A 23,527-nucleotide genomic window follows, 5' to 3' on the forward strand; every position below is an offset into this window, starting at 1 on the left:
TTCGAGCCATATTCTGGCTTAAGTTAGTTATATTACGGTGCAACGTTGAACGGATTTTTCTAAGAGTGTTCTAGACAAAAATGTGAGGGTACAAAGTTTCTCAGAAATTGTATTTTCATCAATTTTGTTTCAGACTCAACTATTTTTTTTAAAATTATTATCTCAGAAATTATGTTACCTGAAAATAAAATTTAAAATATATAATATCGGGGCAACAATTCGAAAATTAATTAAAAAAAATATCGATTATTTCATCAAAAATGTATTTCCTAAAATTTAAAAAAATATGTTTATTATCCCTGTTTATAGCGGGCAAGAAAAGAAAACTTGGTGCAAAACAAATGTTTTCAAAAGTTTTTGTCTCCAAATCCACCCCATGAAACAATCGTCCGAGAAGGGAATCCAATAGTATTCTCCTATTCCTTACAAACATTCGAGATGACAACAAACACCCACTTCCCATCATTCTTCGGCATCCTTCCTCTATTTTCTATGATCTCGGAGGGGGAAAAAAATCCCTAAAAGGGAGAAGAGAGAGAAAAGAGGGTAGTAAAAAATCAGAATAAGATGGCAGAAAAGAGAGAACAAAAAACACCGACGGCTAACTGGAATTATAAGCTTGGTTCGCGTGTCGATGACGTCATCATCCAACAAGTCCGCCCCTCGCGACCTGCCATTGGCGGCAACTCCACTTCGGAGGTTGATCCTTCTCACTCTCACCCCAAACATCCCCGCTCCTCAGTCTAAACCACGCGAACAACGCATCCTTGCGGGCGTAGTTTTGTTTTGGGTGTGCAGAACAACGCTGACCACGCGGTTGTTGTTGTGAAGTCTCTTCTCTGGAACGTCTTCCCAAACCGCCACGTGCGCTTGCGGTGATTTTTAGGTGGTCAGTTAAAAAGGTATGGATGTGGGTCAGGGGATGTCATCCCCGACCACTGGCATGACATCGTCTCCAAGATCATTGCAGACACCACCAAACTTAGACAATATGACACTTGGAGGTGGAGACGGTAACCCTTCTTCTAACGGGGGGATGGTGAGCCCCAAGCAACACGTCACCGGACTTTCTCAAATGGGGTCACCAGGATCATCCTTAGGTCGTAGCTCTTCCGTAAGTCCACCAGGTCCGGCATTGTCCCTAGTGACCACCAAGCCCTACCAGGCTTCATCCTCCCAACCCAACGGTGGATTGCCACCTAGTTTACCTCGATCATGCGGACAAAATCTCATGCCACACCACCAGGTGAGCCATCCACAGATGGGGCACCCACCTTTGGGGTACCACCGGTCACTTCACCCCTCTTCATCCCCACCGGGTATCGCGGCCGACATGACAACGAACGATTGTCGTCTCATAGACTACCGGGGCGCAAAGGTGGCAGCCTTTTTAGTGCATGGTGACTATTTGTTATGCTTGCCCCAGGCTTTCGAACTTTTCTTGAAGCATCTGGTGGGTGGACTACATACTGTTTACACAAAACTCAAGCGACTCGACATAACTCCTATTGTTTGCAATGTAGAGCAGGTTCGGATCCTAAGGGGTCTAGGAGCCATTCAACCTGGCGTTAATCGATGCAAATTGTTGTCTTGCAAAGATTTCGATGCTCTTTACAAAGACTGCACAACTGCCAGGTAAGATATCTTTTATCTACACATTTAACATAAATGAAAACTGCAAAACGATATTATTAGCTTTATGTTATATACCTTAATTGCTAGCGATTAATTTAAAGGGTCATTTTTCTTTTACTATAATGGAAAGTGTTTAATTTTGTATCAAATAGAAATGGTAAAGAACTACTAAAGGTGTGACGATGAAGAAAGATATAAAGAAATTTAATCTTTTTTTTTATTTTTTATTCTTGAAAGCTCTTTGCATCAGATAGATTTTTTGAAGATAAAAAGCAATGAAATTTAACTTAGAAAGAAAGTTAATACATTTGTAAAATGACAAATTATTTTTTTTTTTTTGAATAATATAGTGATTATTGAGCCATAATTTATAGCTAACATAAGTCGTTTACTTGATTACTAATTACAACTTTTGCTCTTATAAACTTTTAAAACTGCCTTAAAACCTTTTTTTATGCTTGTTTGTAGAAACTTAAATATTATACAACAAATGTAAATAAAGAATGTTCGAAATCAAAAGGAAAAAAAAAATGTATCCGACTTAGTTATACTGAGTCGTTAAATTTAAAACAAATATATCCTACATTTTACTTAACTAGTACTCGTTAAATTTTATCAAAAATGATGGAAGAATTATGATATTGATCTATTATTGAATGAAGGAAGGTATTTTAATTAATCGAGTATATTAATAATTTAAGGGTATATATTTAATTATGAAACTGAATCATATAAGATATTTTTAAAGTAAAGTGAATGCTAAAAATTAAATAATTTACTATCTTTAAAAGTGAATTGATTTATACTATTTATTGTTTATAAGTCGTTGAAAGAAATGTCTATCGTCGAAAATAATTTAAGGTTACAACACAATATGGGGCGGACATAGTTTGTCACGATTCGCAGCAAGTATTACTTCATGTGGTACCGCAAATATAATTTTCAATTTTTTGCTTCATAATAAAGTTCACATTTAGAAAATCAGGAAATACTGTTAGTTTATAGTAAGTTTAGATTTAGTAAGTTAGATAAAAGTAATTTGATAATTTAAAAAAAATTTGCTTTTTCCTTCACTTGTTCCTTCGGGAGCTTTCTTTGAATATTGGTAATGTCAACATAAAAGAACATTTTTCTCTAAACCTACTGTAACAATAAATCTGAATTTTCAAATATGTATTCTTTATATTATATATATTAATTAAATGTGAGCTTTAGTTTAAAAGTTACGTGAGATTTAGTCAAAAAAAAATTTATCAGTAAGAATTTTATGTTTTCACAACGTTTTTTGGAAGACTTTATTAGATGCAAAATAAGTATTTTTAAAAAATATTTTAATTAAATTTTTAAATAAGTTTTTTCTAAATTGAGGAAAAGTGCATACTTATAATTAGATACATTTCAAAGCTCACCTTTTAGTCAAGTTTTTGAAAAATTTTACAAAAAATTGAAATTTTTTACAGTATATGAATGGGGCTTTATGTGTTAAGAATCATGGAAAGATGAATCAAATAGGCTTAGATTTTAGAAAGAAGCACATCTATGGAAAAAAAGTTATTATAAAGTTATTTATTAAAGTTGTCGAAATCAGAGTATAGTGAAGATCAAAAATCGCTTTCAATAAAATGCGAGTTAATTATTTTAAAATTAGACAAAAAAAATTTTTATACATCCATTTAAAGAAGATATACGTTTTTGTTACTTTTATCAAAACGATAATAAACACTTTAATCTGTGTAAAAGTTAAAACACTTTTTATGTGTTACGTTAATACTACTTTTTGTTCCTCAGTTTCTTACAAGTGCATGCTTAATTTTCACTAGAAAATTATATAATTATAGTTAAGTTTCAAGGCACTTTAATTAAATAGCTTGTTTTTAAATTTGTTAGAAAAAATAGTTATCAAAAATAATTATTATTAATAAAAGGAATTTCTTAATTTTACAGACAGTCTTATGCAATTAATTTGCTAAAAAAATGTTACAAGCCATATTATTGTTTAATATCCATAGTTTTACTGAATGAAATTTGAAAAAAAAAGAACTGATTGTTGTTTTAAAATTTGTTGACTTTTTTTTTTTATATAGATATATAAAATAACGCAAGATTAAGAAATAGAAACTGCGGTTAACTGAAAAAAAAAAGGAAGTCGATGACGGTTCGATTTGGTCCCTTAAACGCTATGTAAATTATGATTAGAAGAAAAAATTACTTATAAAACAGATTACACAAATTAGATTAATTCATAGTTGAGTCTACTCATAGATGATAAATTTTTATTAAGACGAAAGTAATTGGAAGTTATTTATGATGAGAAACACCATCTGCCAATAAACAGAACAAGAAACATCTTGAACAAATAAATCATTTGAACATTTTGATGGGTCAAAAGTAAGGTTTTCCAGAGTTATAATTTGAAATGTTTCATTTTTATTAATATTCTATCATGTTATTTTTTTTTTCAAAATTGAATAGTTATACATTGCAAAAAACATATGTTTTATGGAAAGTTAATAAAAATACGAAAACAAAGTTTCTACATATTGGAAAAATATTATCTAACTTTTTACTAATACTTTTTAATGCTTTTTTGGAACTAATTAAAAATAAAAAAAAACTTTACCTTCGAGAACTGTGATGAAATTGCTCCTTTGAAAAAACACTTAACTGTACTTCACTGCAAAAAAAAAAATATTTTTTTACCACAAAACTGATTTGACGTAGATTACTTTATATAAGCATTATATCCCAAGTTAAAATTATTATTAAATAAACGCTTAGTGAGAAAATTTTGGAATAAGGTCTCTGTTCTCAATGAACTTTGTAATTACATACATATTTATAAATGATTCATAAAAATGACAAATTTCGGAATTATAAATTGTTTTCTAGCAGTATTTTGTAATCTATTTGAAAAAAGAAATTTTTTTTACGTATTTCTTATTTACTCTTTTCTTGCGTCTGATACAATAGGTGAACCAGAATAGCTTCAACATGCTAAGCGCCGTAAAGAAAGGGTTAAGAATGGATTTTAATACTTTGATATTATGGAAAAATGACTCAAATTTTTTGTTTAAAATGTCAACAAAAAAAAAGGCTTACTTTAAGGTAAAAATTCCTCCTATGTTTCAAAGCAGAATTAATTTGATACGGAATTTTAGGCTAATACAGAAAGGAATTAATTGATAAGAGTTATTTAATAAAGAATTTGATAAGAACGAAAGAAATTTGCCGAGAAATATGACGATTAAAAGTATTAAGATTAAAGATTGACGATTAAAAGTAGAGTATTTTAAAAGTAAAGCTTGAGAAAGATGGCGAGTAAAAAAATTACAAGCGTAAATCAGAAAAAGTAACTCTCTTTTATTTCTCAGACAAAAACCTAACATATTTAAGCATTTATCAGAATGAATAATTTGAAAATCAAATACATTCAACATTTGATTGCATAAATTGGTTAATCTCAAACAGCTGAAATTTTTTTCTAATACTATTAAAAAAATAGAAGTCGACAAGCCACTAATAATGACCAGATAAAGAGAAATATTGTCAAGTTCAATCAAACAGTTTGAGAATGCTCGATTTGTTAAAATTGGAACTGTAAGAAGACAGATGTGCTATAATTTTTTCCTTAAAATTGGATTCCATATACGTTTAAGAAATTTCAAAGTTCCGAAATTCATGGGAGGAAAAAGTAATCATGAAGTATAGTAAAATCAAGTTGTAACATTTTGTGATTGTTGGCATAAAAAAAGTCAGAAGAAAAGTTTAAAAAGAAAAAAAGTAGGAATTTCGTATGATATTTCCTTAGGAAGTTTTGGTACTTTCATATTAAAACTAATAAAGAAATTACAAATAAGAGTACAGAGCTTCAAAAGTAACGAAGTGCAAGTAAAAGTACGTACGCCATTACTTTTGGTTTGTACAGGTAATAAAAGCGAAAGAACTACGAAGTAACGCGTTAAAGTAGTTGAAACTCACAGTTTCGAAAACAAATTGCTTAAAAAAAATTTTAAAAAAATTAATTTTTTTTATGTGAAAATATTTGTATACAAACTATTATCCTGATAAGATTATCTCAGTTTTTTTTTTCCTTAATAACTCTCCCTATTAGCTAATTTTTAAATTTGCTTTTAGCTGATAATTTTGCTTCTTAGCTTTAGTTTTTAATCTAATTCGCTTTCAATCAAGTCATAAATAAATTTCCTTAATGCGACATTAATTTTAAAAGTATTAGACCTTTTTTTTATTTACCATAAAATATTAACACATAAAAGTTGTCAGAAAATTTTTGTTAAATGAGCATTGGCGTTTTTGTTTCTTTGGTTAATATAAGGATATTTGAAAGTTCGTTCAGAAAATGAACTATTTTTTTAATGCATTTTGTAAAATAAACAATATTTTACTTTAAAAGTTAAAGTAAAAGACAAAAGTTCTATTCTAAAGTTTAAAAATTAAATTTATTTTAAGAGATTTTTAGGATTTTGGTATTTGAATGAAAATAATATCAATTCAGTTACGATTTCAAAATATTCTCCCTTCCTTATTTTTTTACAATATTCTTTATTTTAGCTAAAACGCTATACCACTTTCATATTATCTTTTGCTTGCAAGTAAGCAAGAAAAGCTGATATTAAATTTATTACAGTATTTTAATGAATCACGTCCGGAATGTTTCGAATTCAAAACAGATTAATTCTAAAAAACATAGGACTTGATGTAACAATATTGATAATACAAAATTATAAATTAAGATACAAAATTTGTTTGAGCTCAAAAATGCTTTAAAATTCTTTTACAAAGCTCCAAAGCTCCTTCGTTTGCTCACTTTTTTGGGATTAAATAATGATGGTATAATTTTGCATTAAGCAAATTGACTTAGAAGGTGAATTAATTTATCCTTAGTTATCTTAATTTTTATTAAACAAAATGAATAAGTTTTGGTTATTAATTTCGATTAAACAGAATGAAACTAAAATTGGTTATGTGTAGAAGCGAAAAAGGATATAATTAAAATAAAACATTAGTTAAAAAAACAGTTGAGAACTATTTAATTTGTTAATAAGTTAACATTAGAAAGCGAAATGTTCATAGTACTTTGGACTATTTAATTTTAATAAAAACCCATTTTAATGTAATATAAGTTGAAAACTTTTAAAGAGTTGTTTCCATATGAAAATAGACTTGAGATGAACTAAGACATCACTTTTACTACGTTAAACACATTGAAATAACTAGTATTATCAAAGTAGCCTCTTATTTAGTCTACATTTTATGTCTGTGAATTTTATTTGAATAAATTTGGGCATCTGCTTTTATTTTTCTAAACTTCTGTTTCATTTTAAAATGAAGATTTATGTTATCCGCTTCGACGCTGTTTTATATCTGCTGGTCTGAAATCAGCTAACGTGACTGTTTTGTTTTTCTGATTGCTACTTGTTATCTCTAAATCAAAACTTTTTTTTTCTCTAATGAATTTCAAGGACGACGAGCTATCTCAGATTCATACTTTTGAGCTATACATTAATTAGAATTGACAGTGATAGAGGAAAAGTAGATTAGTGTTATAATTATAGGTTTCATTTTAATTCTTAGTGCATCGGTTTCCACTAGATATGCATTTCATTTTAATGAATATAGTAATACTTTCTGATGATATCTTTCTTATTTCAAGGTGTTCTAGAATTTTTGCTTTCATTTCAGCAAATATACTTGAATATTATTTCTTTGTCCCTAAATTAATTGATTGATATTAATCACATTTACTGAATAATTAATCCGTTAGAAGTAAGATTATTTATGATAAAATTTGCTGCAGTAAAACATTTTAATAAAATATTTTTTGCTTCATTTTTTATTAACTATTCCTTCAATTATATTAACTTAACTGGATATGTCGATTAAAATTGTTTTGAATTTTTAAATATTTATTAAATCTATCTTAAACTCCTATTTTTATATTAGTAATAATATTTTCAAAATAAAATTAATGATAAGTTTTAAGTTTTCTGTAGCTTTTCATTAATTTTTATTTAACTTTAAAATTTTGCTCTTTATGTAAAATAAATAAATAAATAAATAAAAAACATTTGTAAGGAATAGTTTATTTTGGTAAATTAAACACATAAAATAAAACGAATTTGATAAAATATTATTTAGTGAACTAAAGTTATATTATATATTTCATGATAGTTACTGTTAATGTTAATTTAACTTTAGAAGTTTAGTATTAGTATCATTAAAGCTTAAGTGATAATATTAAACGTTAAGTATTGTTTTGAACTTTCTTAATAAAGCATAAAAATTCCGCTTAAATTCTTATTTCCAAACATTATAGTTCAATAACAACGTATATTATAAGTTCTCTTGTTGTAAAGACTTCAGTCACACCCATTCAATAACTAATTGTAATTTTTTTAAAAATAAAATGGAATCAGTGATAATTTGGTATTATTAGTTCTTATGAGAACTTATTAACTAAATTCTTTGTAAAATTAAAAATACTTTACAATTTAGGACTATGAAAACCATTATATTTTGTTGAGTACTTAGAGGTGAAAGAAGCGGTCTTTGAGAAAACAAATTTACAAAGTCATCGGAGATTTAAAAAAATAAAATAAAAAAACTTTAAAAACAAGTCAGCCTGAAAAATTCAGTCGTGTGAATGTGTTTTTTGAAATGTAATGCTTGTAATATAAATAGGTCTATAGCGTTGAATTATATCTTCTTTTTTTTAAAAAATTTTATCAATAGTTTTATTATATAAAACAATAATATGTGTTAAGATGCATGTATTCAAGTATTATTTTGAACAAGAAATCAAAAATAATTTAGTTAACTCCGATTCAACTGGCTTGATTCTTTCTATTAAAACGTTTTAAGATAAAGTCTAATTTAGCCAGTATTATCAAAATGCTAGATTAAGAATAATTTTGTCTTTTGCAAAATTGTGTTATACAAATTATCAAAAATTATTAGTTTTTCTTTGTTTAGTTATCTTGCTAAAATAAAAATAGAATATTATTGCTCCTATATATTTTCCCCTCCAGTCATGCTGGCTGCACATAATAATTTGTTTTATTTGTAGAGTAACATTCTACGAGATACTAAGTAACTTTTTATTTTATTTTAAAAACTGTAAAACTTGAACTCTTCTTCAAATCTTTATAGTTTATGAATTCAAAAAGCTTGAACTTTTTATCAAATGAAACTTACGATGCTACATTTTAAACATTTTATATCAGGTGATGCATATTAAATAGTGATACACCTTAAATAATTTTCAATTCTTTTTAAATTTTGTAAAATTTTATTCATGTAATTAAAAAAAAAAACATTTCATAAAGAGCCCGATTTTAAGCATCCAGAGAGCGTTTATGAAGCAATATTTTTTATTTCAAATAAAACTTACGATGATACATTTTAAATCCGGCAACATCTTCCAAACTATAACTCCATAAAGCAATTCCTGCAGTAAAAAGTTAATCCGGAATGGAATCAGAATAGCGTAAGAATTACGTTTCCCAAAAGCTCCCATCCAAATTCGATTGTTCCAATTGCTGCAGATATCGAAAAGGGACAAAAGAACATAAAAAGTGAAAAAGAAAACACCCCTTTCATCTCATTCTCATCTAAATCAAATCCAACCCTTTCCCTGAGTCAAGGGATGAGGGAAGATAAGGTCTCCCTCCCTCTTCTTACGCACAGAATTGTTAAGAACTCTGGAATTGGTAAAATTGAAAGAACAGTGCAAATGAAAGAAAGGATTGACATTGGGCATTGCAGTGAAAATAGATAAAAGGATAAAACCAATGACTCATTGCGGTGAGTTTTGCCCCCTTTTTTTTATAACCCTGAGATATTATTATTATTTTTTTAAACGCAAAATGTTTGGGGAAGGGTTGCTTGAATTCGGGGTGAGCTGAAAATGAGGAGTAATCAGATAGCCAGAGTCGACAAATGGGTACGGTTGCACTGATGTCTCTTTTTTTTTTTTCGCTAGGGATAAATGGAAAATAAAACCCGTGAAATATTTTTTTGATAGAATGCGTTACTATTTTTTTGTATGATTAGTTGTTAAAATAATAAGTAAATTTTTGTAAATGACTGACTTGTCAGAAGATTAAGTAGAATCAAGTTTGAATATTATGTTACAAAACATCCTGTAGATAAAACCTAACTAAATTCGATGGTTATTGTTATGGTTAAAATGTTTTCAAAAAGATTAAAAGGTCTTTTCATTTGATTAAATGTTAGTTGTTTAGAGAATACGTGGTTTAAAAGTTATCACTATCATAAACATGCACTCGAAATTCAACCGGATCAAATTCCTCGGCGTTAATTTTAATAATAATAAAAATAAAAAAAACTTACATTATCTCAGAAGATTTTTGTAAAATCTTTTGCTTAATTGCATGGTACTCAGAGATTAAGTAAAGAATTATTAGAAGTTTAGTGAATATGTAAAAGTAGAGTGAAACACCATTATAAAAATACTCACAAACTATATCGAACTAAATTTAATGGTTACAACTGTTAAATCTTTCAACTAATATGTTATTGCATAACATTTTTATGACCAGAAATAATTTCTTTCGTTTTTTATTGGATTGGATTCAATTTGTTTAGATATAGATAAGGTCAGGATTAAATATTATTGGAGAAATATGTTAGATCAAAATTAGATTAAATTAAATTCTCCCGACCGAATTTTTTATTTTAATTCACATTTAAAACTTTTATTAAATTAAATTTTAAATAAAAGTGGAGAAACAACTTTCTATTGTATTAAAAAAGGAATTAATTAATAAGAGTTATTTAATAAGGGATTTGATAAGGATTTTTTTTTAAAAGTAAGAACTAAAAATATGACGATTAAAACTAAGTATTTATGTAAAGCTTGTGAAAAGTGACGAATAAAAAATAATTATAATCGTAAATCAGAAAAAGTAACTATCTTTTATTGCTCAGAGAGAAACCTAACGTATATAAGCATTCATAAAAAATAAAAAAAAGAATTTGAAAATTAATTACATTCAGCATCTTAATTCATAAATTGTTTGAACTCAAACAGCTTAATTTATTTTTACAATATAATTACAATAAGCAACTTATTATAATTTCAATTTAGAAGAGCAATTTTTTTTCGTAATACTCACATTTTCATAATTCTAATTTTACAACTATCTATTTAAAAACAATAAATTTAGTTTTTATAATTGCTCTTTTAAAACATTCAAAAAAATATTTAATATTAAGAAGTATTTTGTTTCTATTTTACATCATGATCAAAAACTTTTAGATTTATCGATAGTATACAAAATTTAGCTTTTGTTATCGATATTATTCTAAATTTAGAGAGCTATTTCAAAATAAGTAAATTTTATTTAACTTATTTATAATTATTATTATGTTTTTTCTTTCAAATGAAAAATTAGCTCTGAATAAAGATAAATTGGTCTTAACGCTTTCGAATAACCTTATTTAAGTGAACAAGTGTGTATTTTAATTTACCAACGTTGATACAATAAATTATTACAATAGTTAAGTTTTTGAAATTGCGTGCATTTCATCAGTTATTAATCGGCGTTTTTAACTATACATTAAAAACTAATTCAATAAAAGATTTAAAGAACTGAGTAACTTTCAATACATATTAAAAACCTTTCAAGAAAATTATAAACGTTATGACATTTAACGTTTTTGATAATTTAATGCTAAGTATTTCCTTTTTCAATTTTGCAAAGATAAATTATGGAAATGTATATCAACAATATAAATGTAGATTGAAAGAAAAAGAAAAAGCTTTACGTGATTTTTTTTTTTTTTTCCAATGGGTGATTGAAAAATCTCAGTTGTTTGAATATTAAACATTGATTACTCTAAAATATACTGAATCAAATAATAAAAACTAATTAATATTAATACTTAATATTATTTAAACATTCACAATATACATGCGATTTTTCTGTTCTACTGCAGTGGGACTAAACTATCAGTTGAGTTTCAACCTTGAAATTACAGTTCTTCCTATATACGAGGTCCCATATTATCCCCCACTTTTTCACGCTAGGATTGAATGAAAAGATGTCGTAGGTGTGTGTGGGGGGAAAAGGGTTGAAAATATGATAGAGGGGGAATAAAGGAAGAACATACTAGACACAATAGAGAGAAGAAAAGGGTTTTAGACGGAGAGGGGTTTTCCACCTAATCGCCATGAAACAGACCAATCCCCCTTTTCGGAAACACAATTCCGATGGCTACTCCCGTGGCCTACCTTTGGGATGCGGTGGAGGACAAGTGGCTCAACGTTGGCAGATTAGTGAAAATATTTTAAACTTTCGTTTCAAGTGTTATATAATCATGTAACACTTGACTATGGTAGAAAAACTACATAATTTTTGTAGTTTATTATAACTATTTTATTATAAATGTAGTTAAATACAAAAAAAATTTTTTTTTTTTTAAATGTAGTGATTGCAAACTACTTTGAAATTTAGCAAGTGCTTCACTACTTTAAGGCGACTATCTTTGCTGAAGAACTTAACTTATATCCGAGTTCAAAATAGTTTTGAATAAGAAATTGGTTTACTTTAAATATAAGGGAATAAATTAAGAAATATTTGTTCATGTTTATATGAGCCGGCTTGTTATTTCAAAACACATATTTCTTTTTTTTGGCTTTGTTCATTTGGCTTTCAACTTTTTATGTCTTTTCCAACAGCGAATATTTAATTTAAGGATGCGAAATTATCATATACCAGTAAAATTTTTATTGTTTAATGCTCAATTATTCCTCGAAGAAATTAAGCACACCGAATATAAATAATATCAATGTTTTACGAGTGTGAGTTCATCCTTTAAATAACATCAATGTTTCAAGAGTGTGCATTCGCATATGAAAGTGTGACCAAAGTTATTAATTATATAATTTTCGTAATGGCAAGTTTAAAAAAGTTATACGTGGTTTCAAATACATGATTTCAGTTTAAGCTCACGGAGTCATTTTCATAGTATCTTTTGACGAACCCGCAAAGATTTCTACCCTTCATATTCGAAAAAATTAGTAAAGTTAGAATCATGTTTCTCTTCCAAATTAATGTCAAAAGTAGTTGCCAAGAATCACTACAAACTACTGCTTTTTTTTTTTCATTTTCTTTTATCGCACTCTCACTGCATTGCTTTTTTAAAAAAAGTAGCAGACTGCACTACGAACTGCGAAAAAAAGTGGTGACTGCAGTAGTTTCTCTACTTGTAGTTCGTTACTTCCGACCACTGCTCTTGACTCTTAAATAGCAAATTATAAAATAATTTTTGTTTCTTCTGTCGAAGTAAATTCTTAATTATCTGTTCTATTTCTACTTTAGACTATTTTAATTCTTTCCTTTAAATAATAGGATGTATCAGTGGTCGGGAGTAGTGCGCTGCAAGTAGCGAAACTACTGTAGTCGCTACTTTTTTTTTGAAGTTTGTAGTCTACTTTTTTAAAAAAAGTAGTGCAGTTTGAAGTGTGTTACTAAAAATAGTAGTTTGTAGCGATTTCTAGCTACTACTTTTAATGTTTAATAAAGGAATAAAGTTCAAACGCAAAATATTTTTTGAATTTGGTTGGTGCAAATCCCTCGCTGGTCCGTCAACGCACGCAATGAGATTACTTCTGTGGCAAAGCATTAATAAAATCTACGTCTGATGATCCAGAGCAGCACGTTTCTTACTTCCTTTTTTTCATTTTGGTTAGCAGCAGTTATTTTTTTCATATTACTAAGTTATTTTATTCATTTCTTTCAATATCCTTACAAAACTTATAAACAAAGGAATCACTGAAAATCGAACCATTAAGATTGAGTCCTAGAACGTAAAGATCCGTTCATTAGATATAAAGTTTATTTTGCGCACTGTACTTTATTTCTTGGAGAATATAAAAAAGCATAGATCACTTAAATCTCAAATATTTGATAATTTCCTATTATTTCTTAAATATGATATTCATTGTCAAAAGGAGAGATAAATTTTGAAAGTTAAAAGAACAAATTCGTGAAAAGTGATTTAGAATAACAAACTATATCATGTAAACATGAGTTAACATTTTCTTTAACTTCTCTTACTTAACTAAGCCAACTTTTATTCAAAACCATTTTGAACATTATTGTAAATTATGTTTACCAACAAAGTGTGTCTTCTAAAAGTAGCGAAGTAGTCACTACATTTCGAAAGTAGTTTGTGGTTGTAGTTAACTGCAATTGTAATAAAGTAGTGTTGTAGTTAACTACAGAGAAAATGTAGTTTTTCCAACCACTGGTATCCCTCGACCTGTAACCACTGGTATCCCTCGTTTCATTATGTTATTTATCAATATACATTTTACATAATTGTGACTATTGATTTGCATCCCCCTTTTTCTATTAGCTAAGTGAAATTAAACTTAAAGGAAGAAACATCTTTATGGGGCTGATGAATGTATTAGCAACATGCTGAATTAATTTGATATTTAATTCCGGAATTTTTCATACAAGTATCATACATTTGTTTTTATTTTATTGGATAGTAAGTCAGAGTCTGTAAATTTTTATTCAGTAAAATGTGCGTTAGAAACCCATATTATAAATACTTATGCTACGCATTCGTAGTTTAACCTGGTTTTGTGAATATCAAAAATAAAATGTGTAATCCTATTTAAAGTAAAACATCATTGAAAAATAACTTAGCTGATTTCTTTCTTTTAAGAGAAACTCTGAGTTTGCCAAGCTTTATTTTCTTCAAATACGAGTATGTTCCAGGTTACGTTTGGCAATTAATGAAAATATTAACGTATTCTTAGTGTATTTTATTTGGAATGTTCCACTATTCTAACAATTATGGATGTCAAGTTTGCAGACTTTAAATGAATATAACTCAATTCCTGAAAAAATAAAATAAAATACTTCTAATAAAAATATCTCTTGGTTCTATTTTCACTTACTGCCTTTGAAAGTTTAAACCAATTCCTTTTTTTCTATGTAGTAAAAATATTTAAAATCATGAAGCAAACTTTTTACTAATTGTGTTTGAAGAACTAACTCGAAGAGTTGAGCTGATTGTATCATTTCAAAAATACAGAAACAAATTGGTTTAGCGGGAAAAAAAAATCTGAATAACTTTCGATTTAATAAATAGATTTTAATATAGTAACATATAATCTGTATGGTTAAAAGGACAATACTTTATTCTAATTAATAACTGCAGGAGATGTTTTAATCACATGTAGAAATGTACTTTTTCTGAACTAATAAGCAATTGTTTCTGAACAAACAAGCAATGAGATATACTTCCACACTAAGTTTTCTAAGGTAATGTGCATTAATTATGTGTATTAATTAACAAACACAACAATTATTAGAACGTTTATCCATTCAATTACGTTGATTTTTAAAAATAATTTATTTGCACTCGTTATTTAAGAAACGGGATTTATGATTTTAACAGTGAATAATAGGACAATACTTTATTCTAATTAATTAGTGCAGGAGATGTTTTAATCACACGTAAAAATGTACTTTTTCTGAACTAATAAGCAATTGTTTCTGAACAAACAAGCAATGAGATATACTTCCACACTAAGTTTTCTAAGATAATGTGCAATGATTATGTGTATTAATTTACCAACACAACAATTATTAGAATGTTTATCCATTCAATTAGGTTGATTTTTAAAAATAATTTATTTGCACTCGTTATTTAAGAAACGTGATTTATGATTTTAACAGTGAATAATTTAGAAAAAATAACTTGTGCTTTAATACGTTTTAAGTACTCAAGATTAAAATTATAAAGAGCTGATGACTTATATCACTGTTCAGCATCTGAAATTCGAAAAGAAGTAGATATGGCATTCTTTCATTGGAATGTTCCAGTGACTCATTTCGAGAACAAAGAATAAATGGGGTGGGTGGGTGAAATTACCGTCTCTGAAAGAGTTTTATGTTTTTGTCTATGTCGGGAGCCGCGTAAAACCGAGTTAGAAGTTTCCTACTTCAATACTTTATTCGGAGTGAGGGGTGTACCATCCCTTCATCTTAATGCAATTTTAAAACCATTCTTCCTTTGGTCTATAGGAGCTTCTGTATTCGTGTGAAATTCATAATAAAGGAGGTAGCTTTAGGGAATAGGTGTTTATTAGGCTTGAAACATTTCAAATCCGTGATTATTGAGTGTTAATAAATAAGCAATAAAAAGTAAGTCAAATTAAAAAGTAATATCAATAATTTGTTAATGAATTTAAAATTATTAACTATTTTCCATAATATAATTAAACGCGTCGGGGGAAAAAAACCATATAAAAATTTATTGTACATATAAAGAACTTTAAGCTATGCTTTTTGCAAGGGTTGCATTTTTACACTGTTTCTCAATATTTTTTTATAAGCACTTTAGAAATTACGGAACTAGCTCTAGATGACAGTTCAACGATTATCATCATTATCGATATGACAACTCGGAGTGGGACTTGGCCTTCTTTAGGTCACTTGTTCATATCCTTCACCATATAACACAATATAAAGGAATATTTTATTTCTTACTTGCTAATCATGGTGTTTTTTCCAAAAATATTGCTCTTTTGGAAAACTTTAAAGAAGAGGTTTATCATAACATTGTCCCACGCATTTCATGTGTTAAAATAACATATACTTCCTACCAATAATTTAGTTTTTTTTTTATTCACACGTTTATTTTTTATTTACATATTTTTTTTTAAAAATTACCCTATCGGTCAAAAAAGTGATTTTTATTTGGCTGTTTTGTCAATTTCATATATTTTTGCATTTTAGATTGGGTTTAACTTATAATCCTTTTATTATAACCTTTATTAGTTTAAAGTTATAAGCCTAACTTTTAATATGACATACTTCGCAGTAAAAAAAAAATTTCTCCAAAAATAGGCTACTATCTTACATAATATTATTAAAAAACAGAAATATTTTTGATGCTTGAAACGAATAATTAGCTTTCAGTAACAATTTTTTAAGTTTTTAGGAGAAAATATTTCATTTTCCTCGACAGCCTAAACTCCCTTATTTAAAATATAACTTCACCTCTGATAAATACACTTCATTTGTATATCCTTTTTTTTATGCGTCGACTAGAGCTATAAATATGCATAGGGAAAAAGAGAAAAAGTTCCCCTACTCTTTTAACATTCGAATTATAATTTTCAGATGAGAGTACCAACTAATGCATACAAATCAAACATTTCACATTAATCGTGGAAAAATTTGTTTTCTGGCTATCTTTCCCCTCTTTAACCGAAAAGAAAAGAAAAAAAAGGAATAATGAAATTCCTTTTTTTCATTCTTTTTCAACTGAAATCAATCAAATGGATAGTCAAACCTACAAAACCGAAAATAAAGTGGACTTAAAGAAAAAAACGAGAAAGACTCATCGCTCTTTCGAAAAAGAACTTTAAAAAAAAGCAACAATCTGAAGAACAAATGTAAATTCATTTGCGTATTTAGTGAACGATGCTTTTAAATGATAAGAAAAACTGGCGGAGGGTGGCGTGGGTGTGCATCTAAGCTGGAAAGGGGGGATGCTAAAATTCAGGCTTTTAGAATCGGAATAATAAAAAAAACACACAAATAGAGTTGGAAAAGATTAAAAAATGAAAAAAAATGGCGCAAGGTTGAACGTGTAAAGCGATATGGCGGTCATGACGAATGGGGGTGTGTGTAAATGTGTGTGTGTATTTTTTTTTGTCTTAAGTGTGCACATAGAAGAAGAAAAGTAAAGCGCTTGGCTGAGCGGTAAGAAAACAAAAGACGAACCTTAAGTAGAAAATTTCATTATTTTATAGAACTGTCAGAGGAGACTAAGCTTGAGCAAATACAGAAGATGTGCTTCGAATACAAACGAACGTAATTAATATTGATTAACGTATTTCTTGCACACTACGGTACCGCATTTTCAAGCTTCGCTAGAGTTTCGGGGGTGGACGAGGGGGATGAAAGAAGGTGTGGGGGAGATCAAGAAAATGAGTTAAGAAAAACAGAAATAATCAGATGACAAAAGCAGGGGTGAAGTGAGAAGTGCGATTCCAAAGTACTCGGAGAAATGGTGTAAAAGAAAGCTCTTAAATTTCAAGTTTTTCTTTAGATTTGTTGGCGAATGAAATAATAAATAAAAGGTGACAAAAAAAGAATAAATCCAAAATTTTTAAAATCATATTTTTTGTGGAAAAAATATTTAATCAAATTTTTTCTGCCAAGTAAAATCAAAATAACTGGATAATTTAGATTTTGACTTATATTAGAAGTAATTTAATGACGTAATGCAATTAATAATGTGCTGTTGATAAATCAAAAAAGTATGGTAAATGGTGCTGGATATGGAGGAAATGCATAAACAAACGATTTAACAAACGTAGAAGATTTCGTTCTTCCCCTCCTTTGTAATTCTAATTACGTTCGTTCCTTTGCACCATATATATATATATATATATATATATATATATATATATATATATATATATATGGTTATATTCGGTGTCCATTATAAGCCACATAAATGTGAATTAGCCGTTAATCAACAGTGGGAAATTAAAATAAGTAAATTATGTCCCCAAATTTTTCGAAAATCAAGTATAATTCTTTTAGAGTATTTTGAAACCAATATTTTTTTTATCGCACTTAGATTTTTTTAAAGGTAATATATTACTATTAAGAATTAGGATCCCTTTTTCCAGTGATCTAAATGAAACGAAAAATTATTTAAAATCAATTACCCAGAAAATTTCTGTATGTGGTATTCGGGTCCTGTTTCTTAAACATATATGGCTTTGTACACATTATTGAAAACTTAAACAAAATTTCAAACTCGTCTAGCATTTTTCTAATTTTTCTAATATGTTTTTTTCTACTAAGTGCAAAAATATTAATAGAACTATTGTTGTTTAATGCAAGTGTACGCCAACATTCATTATAAGCATGAAAAATATTATGTTGATTTATAAAAGCAATGATTAATGCAATGATACCACTATTTTGAAAGAATCGAGTTGTTTAATGGAATTTTGAAAACTCAATTTCTTTTCAGTTTTAATGAACAAGTATAAGAGGATAAGTTTAAAATTAAAATAAAAATTAAAGGTAGAACTATTATTTTTACGAATCACATTTAAATATAAAATCAGGACCAATTTAAGTTAGTTTTAACTCTTTTTATACCACTTTTCCATTGAAAGATAATTCGAAAACAACCCGGAATTTCATTCCCAGCGACCAATTAAACTGTAATAGAAAAGCATTACGATTTTCTTTCTTTTTTCCCCGCCAGCTTTACACCTGCTTTTTCTTTTAATTGTGGCTGATAGAATTAAAAATGGAATAAACAGATTACTGAAGTAAAAGAAAAATGTCTTGTTAAACATAATTGTAATCTGAGTTTGCGTAACTTTTTATAGTAATAGTTGAAGAAGTATTCCGAATTATTGAATAGATCTAGCAATCATTTTTTTTTTTTTTTTTTTAATGAAGAATTAAATGTGTTTGAGAAAAATGTCAAAACTTGTTCTCATTTAATTCTAATTATTTTAAGATTTCATAGGAAAAGATTTTTACTGTAAAAAATGCAATTGTTTGCTTTTACTTTCAGCAAAAATGTAAGACAATTATTTATTATAGTTAGATTCAACTTATTTTGTTCCTTTTTACTTCCTTTCTTTTTTTTTTTTTTTTTTACATTAAATTATTTAGAAACATTGCATATTTCAATACATTTCTATTTTACTTACTTTTGTTTTCGCACAGTAATACAGAAATCACCGAAATGCGCAACAACGATGAAATACTGATAATTTTCTTAAATAAATTATTATTAAAAATGAAAATATTGGGAATGTGATATTCTATGAAAGTATTTTTAATTAATAAAAATTGCTAAATTATCTGTTTTCTCCGACTTTTTTTTTTTCAAATTTTTTTGGGAGTGCAGTTTTTTTTGTTCCTGTATGAATTTGAATTTTTTTTTTAAAACCTGCTCTTAACTCCAATCGAATAGCTCTTTTAAATTTTCTAATAATCAATGCGAGCTTTACAACTTACCCAATCATGGCCAAGCACCTAGCCCCCTTTTTAGGGCTCTATCTTTCAACGGCTATTGTAAGAAAGCCGCGTAATTTTAACCCTAATCAAAGGACGTGTGCAGTGCCAGAGCTGGAAGAAAATGTAGACTATGGCGAAATTATGGGCTATGCATAAGGAAATTTTTTAACGACAACCTTTATGGTTTATAAATACTGGTTTCAACCTTTATGGTGTTTGGTAACTCATTTCAATTCCAGGGAATGCACCAAGTTGTAGAAGGATTTAATATCGAAATTTGACTATGAACATGGAAAATTTCTAAAGATAACCTTTCGAGCTTACCAATACTTCAATTTTTGGTAACTCATTACAATTTCAATTGCGTTCCTTTATTTCGTTTCCGCTGCCAGGAACTGGACTTCTGACCTCCTTTCACTTAGTACCCAAGACACAGCATTGATGGAACTTCGAGCATTTACTCCAAAAATCGCGATTAAAATTACCGAAGAGCAGGAAATAGTTTGTTTCCTGTAGCAGATGGGAAACATTTTTACGGTTAAATTATCTGTTTATGAAACAAAACTTTTCCTACAAACCAAACAGTGACTTGCAAACCTCACTCGTCAAGGATCGTGACGTCATTAATTAGTCTGGGATGCTGATTAGCCAAAAACAGCGGGAATATTTGAGTACAACTGTTTAATCGTTTGAGGAGGTCGCGGCGATGACAAATGGATTTATGAGAGGGTGTTCGACGAGGGCATTCCGGAAGCTCTTTTCCCGATTTGGAATTCAAAAGTAAATATGGATTTTACTTCTCTTTTGTATTTAGAGAAGAACGATTTGTATTTTGAAGTACAGCTTCATAACGGAAATAAACTCCCGAATCTGAATTAAGATAAAGATTGCAATTAGTTGTATACAATTCATTGCAAGGTGTTTATTATTTTCATTTTGTGTTATTTTAATTTTGGCCTTGAAATTCGTGGTGTCATTCATTTTTCTTTGACAGTACTGTGGAAAACTTTAAAAATCTTTTTCTAAAATAGTTTAACTCATAAATATTAGTATATTTTAGAAGAATTAATATATAGCTCCGTATAGGATTCTTTTCTCTATTTTAGAGTTTAAAACTTAGTTAAAAATCTTGTAAGAATTTATTTTTTAATATTGTAACGCATATAAATTGTTCTAAAGAATCAAATTATATTTTTTTCATAACTTTTAAAAGATAAATTTTGAAAAAAATATTACATCACGTATTTCTCCAATTTTAAGTCTATAGAATTCAAAAGTAAAGATGAATTTTACTACCATAAACGAATCTGATCGAAGAAAAATTAAGATAAAGATTACAATTTGTTGTATACAATTCACCGTAAGGTGTTTATCATTTTCATTTTCTGTTCTTTTCATTTTGGCCTTGATGTAATTTTCTTTCTACATGTTCTTTTCATTTTGGCCTAGAATTTCATGGTGTCATCCATTTTCCATTTGAGAGTACTGTTGAAAGCTTGAAAAGTCTCTTTTTTTTCAATAAATTGTCTCACACATAAATATATTTATATATTTTAAAAGAATTAATATGGCTCCAATTTATCAACAAGCCAACGAATTACTATAGTATATACAAAAATTTTTTTCTCTACATTAGAATTAAAATTTTAGTTAAAAATCTTATGAGCACCTTTTTTTAATATTGAAACGTATAAAAATTTTTCCTAAAAATCAAATTAGTATTTTTTAAAAGTTAGATTTTGATAAAAATACTACATCACATATGACTCCTATTTTAAGTCCATATGATATTAAAGACGTAATTAATTTACAAGCTCATATCACTAATTTCTATACAAAAAATTTATTTAGCAAATTAACATTTGTTAATTTCTTATAACTCTTTGTCGACTAAATGTTTTTATTAATTTCTAAATATAAACTGTTAAGAAAACTTTCAAAAAAAAATTATAAAAAAAAGTTTCTTTTTTCATGAAAGGTCTTTTTTTTATGAAAAAAAAGTTATTAGTATAATAAATGATATTTTTGTTATTTGAAAATAATGAAGTGAATGCAGGTGTGACTTTTCTTTGTAGTAAACGCATTATGCTTTATAGAAAACAGTTTGAAAGTGGTTGTGAATACAAATAAAATAATTGTAGTTTACAACAAATACAAAATTATCACATGCTAAGACAAGGGGAGGCAACGGAAGATGGATGGATTCTTTTTCTTCATTGTTCCCTTCTTTTTAGCAGGGAAAAAAGTACTTATGTGCTTCCATAGTCTTTTGACTGAAAAAATTTCGTGACGGGTCGACTTGAAAAAAGAGCTGCAATAGAAAAGAAAATAAGTTTATTGGTTTTCTTCAGAAATATTGGATCAAACCAAGAGAAGTTTGTTAATTAAGGTATTTGGATTGTGTTTAAAAATGGTGATATTAGATTACCGAATAATACCGCGCCCGTTAATGCTATATGAAACTGAGATTTGCTAATAATTAAACGAATAATCGAAATTAAAAACGATTGCAAGTCGTACCGGGAAGTGTAGTTTATATTTTTATAGGACTCATAATTCTGTTATAATAATTGTAACAGCTTGAAATAATATCACCTTTCTTATTTTGCTATTAAGCAATTGCTTTAGGTTGCTTATGGTATGCTTATACACTTAACTATAAATAATCAATTTTTTTAGTGGTTGTTATGATTTAGGAAGAAGGTGGTACAAATTATACAACCAGTTTCAAAATCGTATCATTGCAAACCTTGCAAAAACAATTATGCAAAAATATTATTATTAAAAAAATAGAAAAATATTATTATTAGCTAAATAACTGTGTTCAGTTCTAAAATTTTTCAAATTTAATTATCATTGATTTGTGTCTGATAAAAATTTAATAGTGAAAAGTGTTAAAATTTAAGCAACTTCACACTATTGTTGACAATTTCAGAATCTAGCCCTTTAAATATGTCGCCACCATTTTATAATACATTTGACTAATTAGGAAACACTACAGTATTTCTATTCAGACTAGTATTTTTTTTCTTATTTTAATCAGTTCGTATTTTTTGATGCTAATCTAAAAACATGCGAAAAATCACTCAACCAGCCTGATTTTACTTCTGCTTATTGTGAAAGAGGCTTTTCCCCTGCCGGCTTTTTATTTCATTCCAGTAAGTCACTAATTCAAACGAAATTATATTTCTATTTTTTTATTTGTTGACATTTTGACTTATTTTATATGCATAAAGTTATAATTTTAGATTTTAAAATTTATTAAAATCAATAGATGTATTAAGTGGGTAATTCATCCTGCCTTGAAAATAACAAAAGAGTTTTGTTAAGATTTTTTCAAAGCAGTAAAGTTGAAATAAATGCTTGTTATAGGTTGTTATTATTTTTTATGTTTTATCTCCATTTATGCGAAATTTTTATTATTTTTCTCAAATAATTTTGAAGAAAATGAACAATTTATCTAAGATTTTATTTTTCATAATTTACCTCGCTGATAATTTGGTAGTATTGACTAAAAGTAATTATTTGAAACATACAATAATTTTAAAAATTTGAAGACTGTTTTCATTTTTAATAAAGCGATAAAGTAAATCAGAATTTAAAAAAAGGATTTCAAAAAAAATTAGAAAAGAAAATAAAGTGTATGTCTAGTAAGCCAGCGCATGAGCTTCTACGCATGTGCACTGTGCGTTGTGATCTAGATTTTTTGGCATGGAAATCGTTTGTTTTCTCTTCAAGTCTGATCTTTATAGATAAATATAATAATATGCATTTTTGAATAGAATGTATGATGGAATGTTTTGTGAATGGCTGCTTCAAGTTCT

The 23,527-nt window shown here is 27.9% G+C and overlaps 1 protein-coding gene across 6 annotated transcripts in view; it reads left to right on the forward strand.

Annotated features, from left to right (window-relative positions):
- Window positions 1-684: 684 nt before the first annotated feature.
- The window catches only part of LOC107452541 (dachshund homolog 1-like), a 196,893-nt gene continuing 174,050 nt past the window's right edge, over window positions 685-23,527 (forward strand). For 2 of the 6 annotated variants that reach the window (XM_043042704.3, XM_043042705.3), the window contains exon 1: window positions 741-1,635. In XM_043042704.3, the coding sequence (XP_042898638.1) occupies window positions 905-1,635 (731 nt within the window). In that variant the 5' untranslated portion in view covers window positions 741-904. 6 annotated transcript variants of the gene reach the window in all.

This window comes from Parasteatoda tepidariorum, chromosome 1, assembly GCF_982258835.1.
Source record: "Parasteatoda tepidariorum strain Cologne lab strain chromosome 1, Ptep-v5.0, whole genome shotgun sequence".
In the NCBI taxonomy this organism is placed as follows: domain Eukaryota; kingdom Metazoa; phylum Arthropoda; class Arachnida; order Araneae; family Theridiidae; genus Parasteatoda; species Parasteatoda tepidariorum.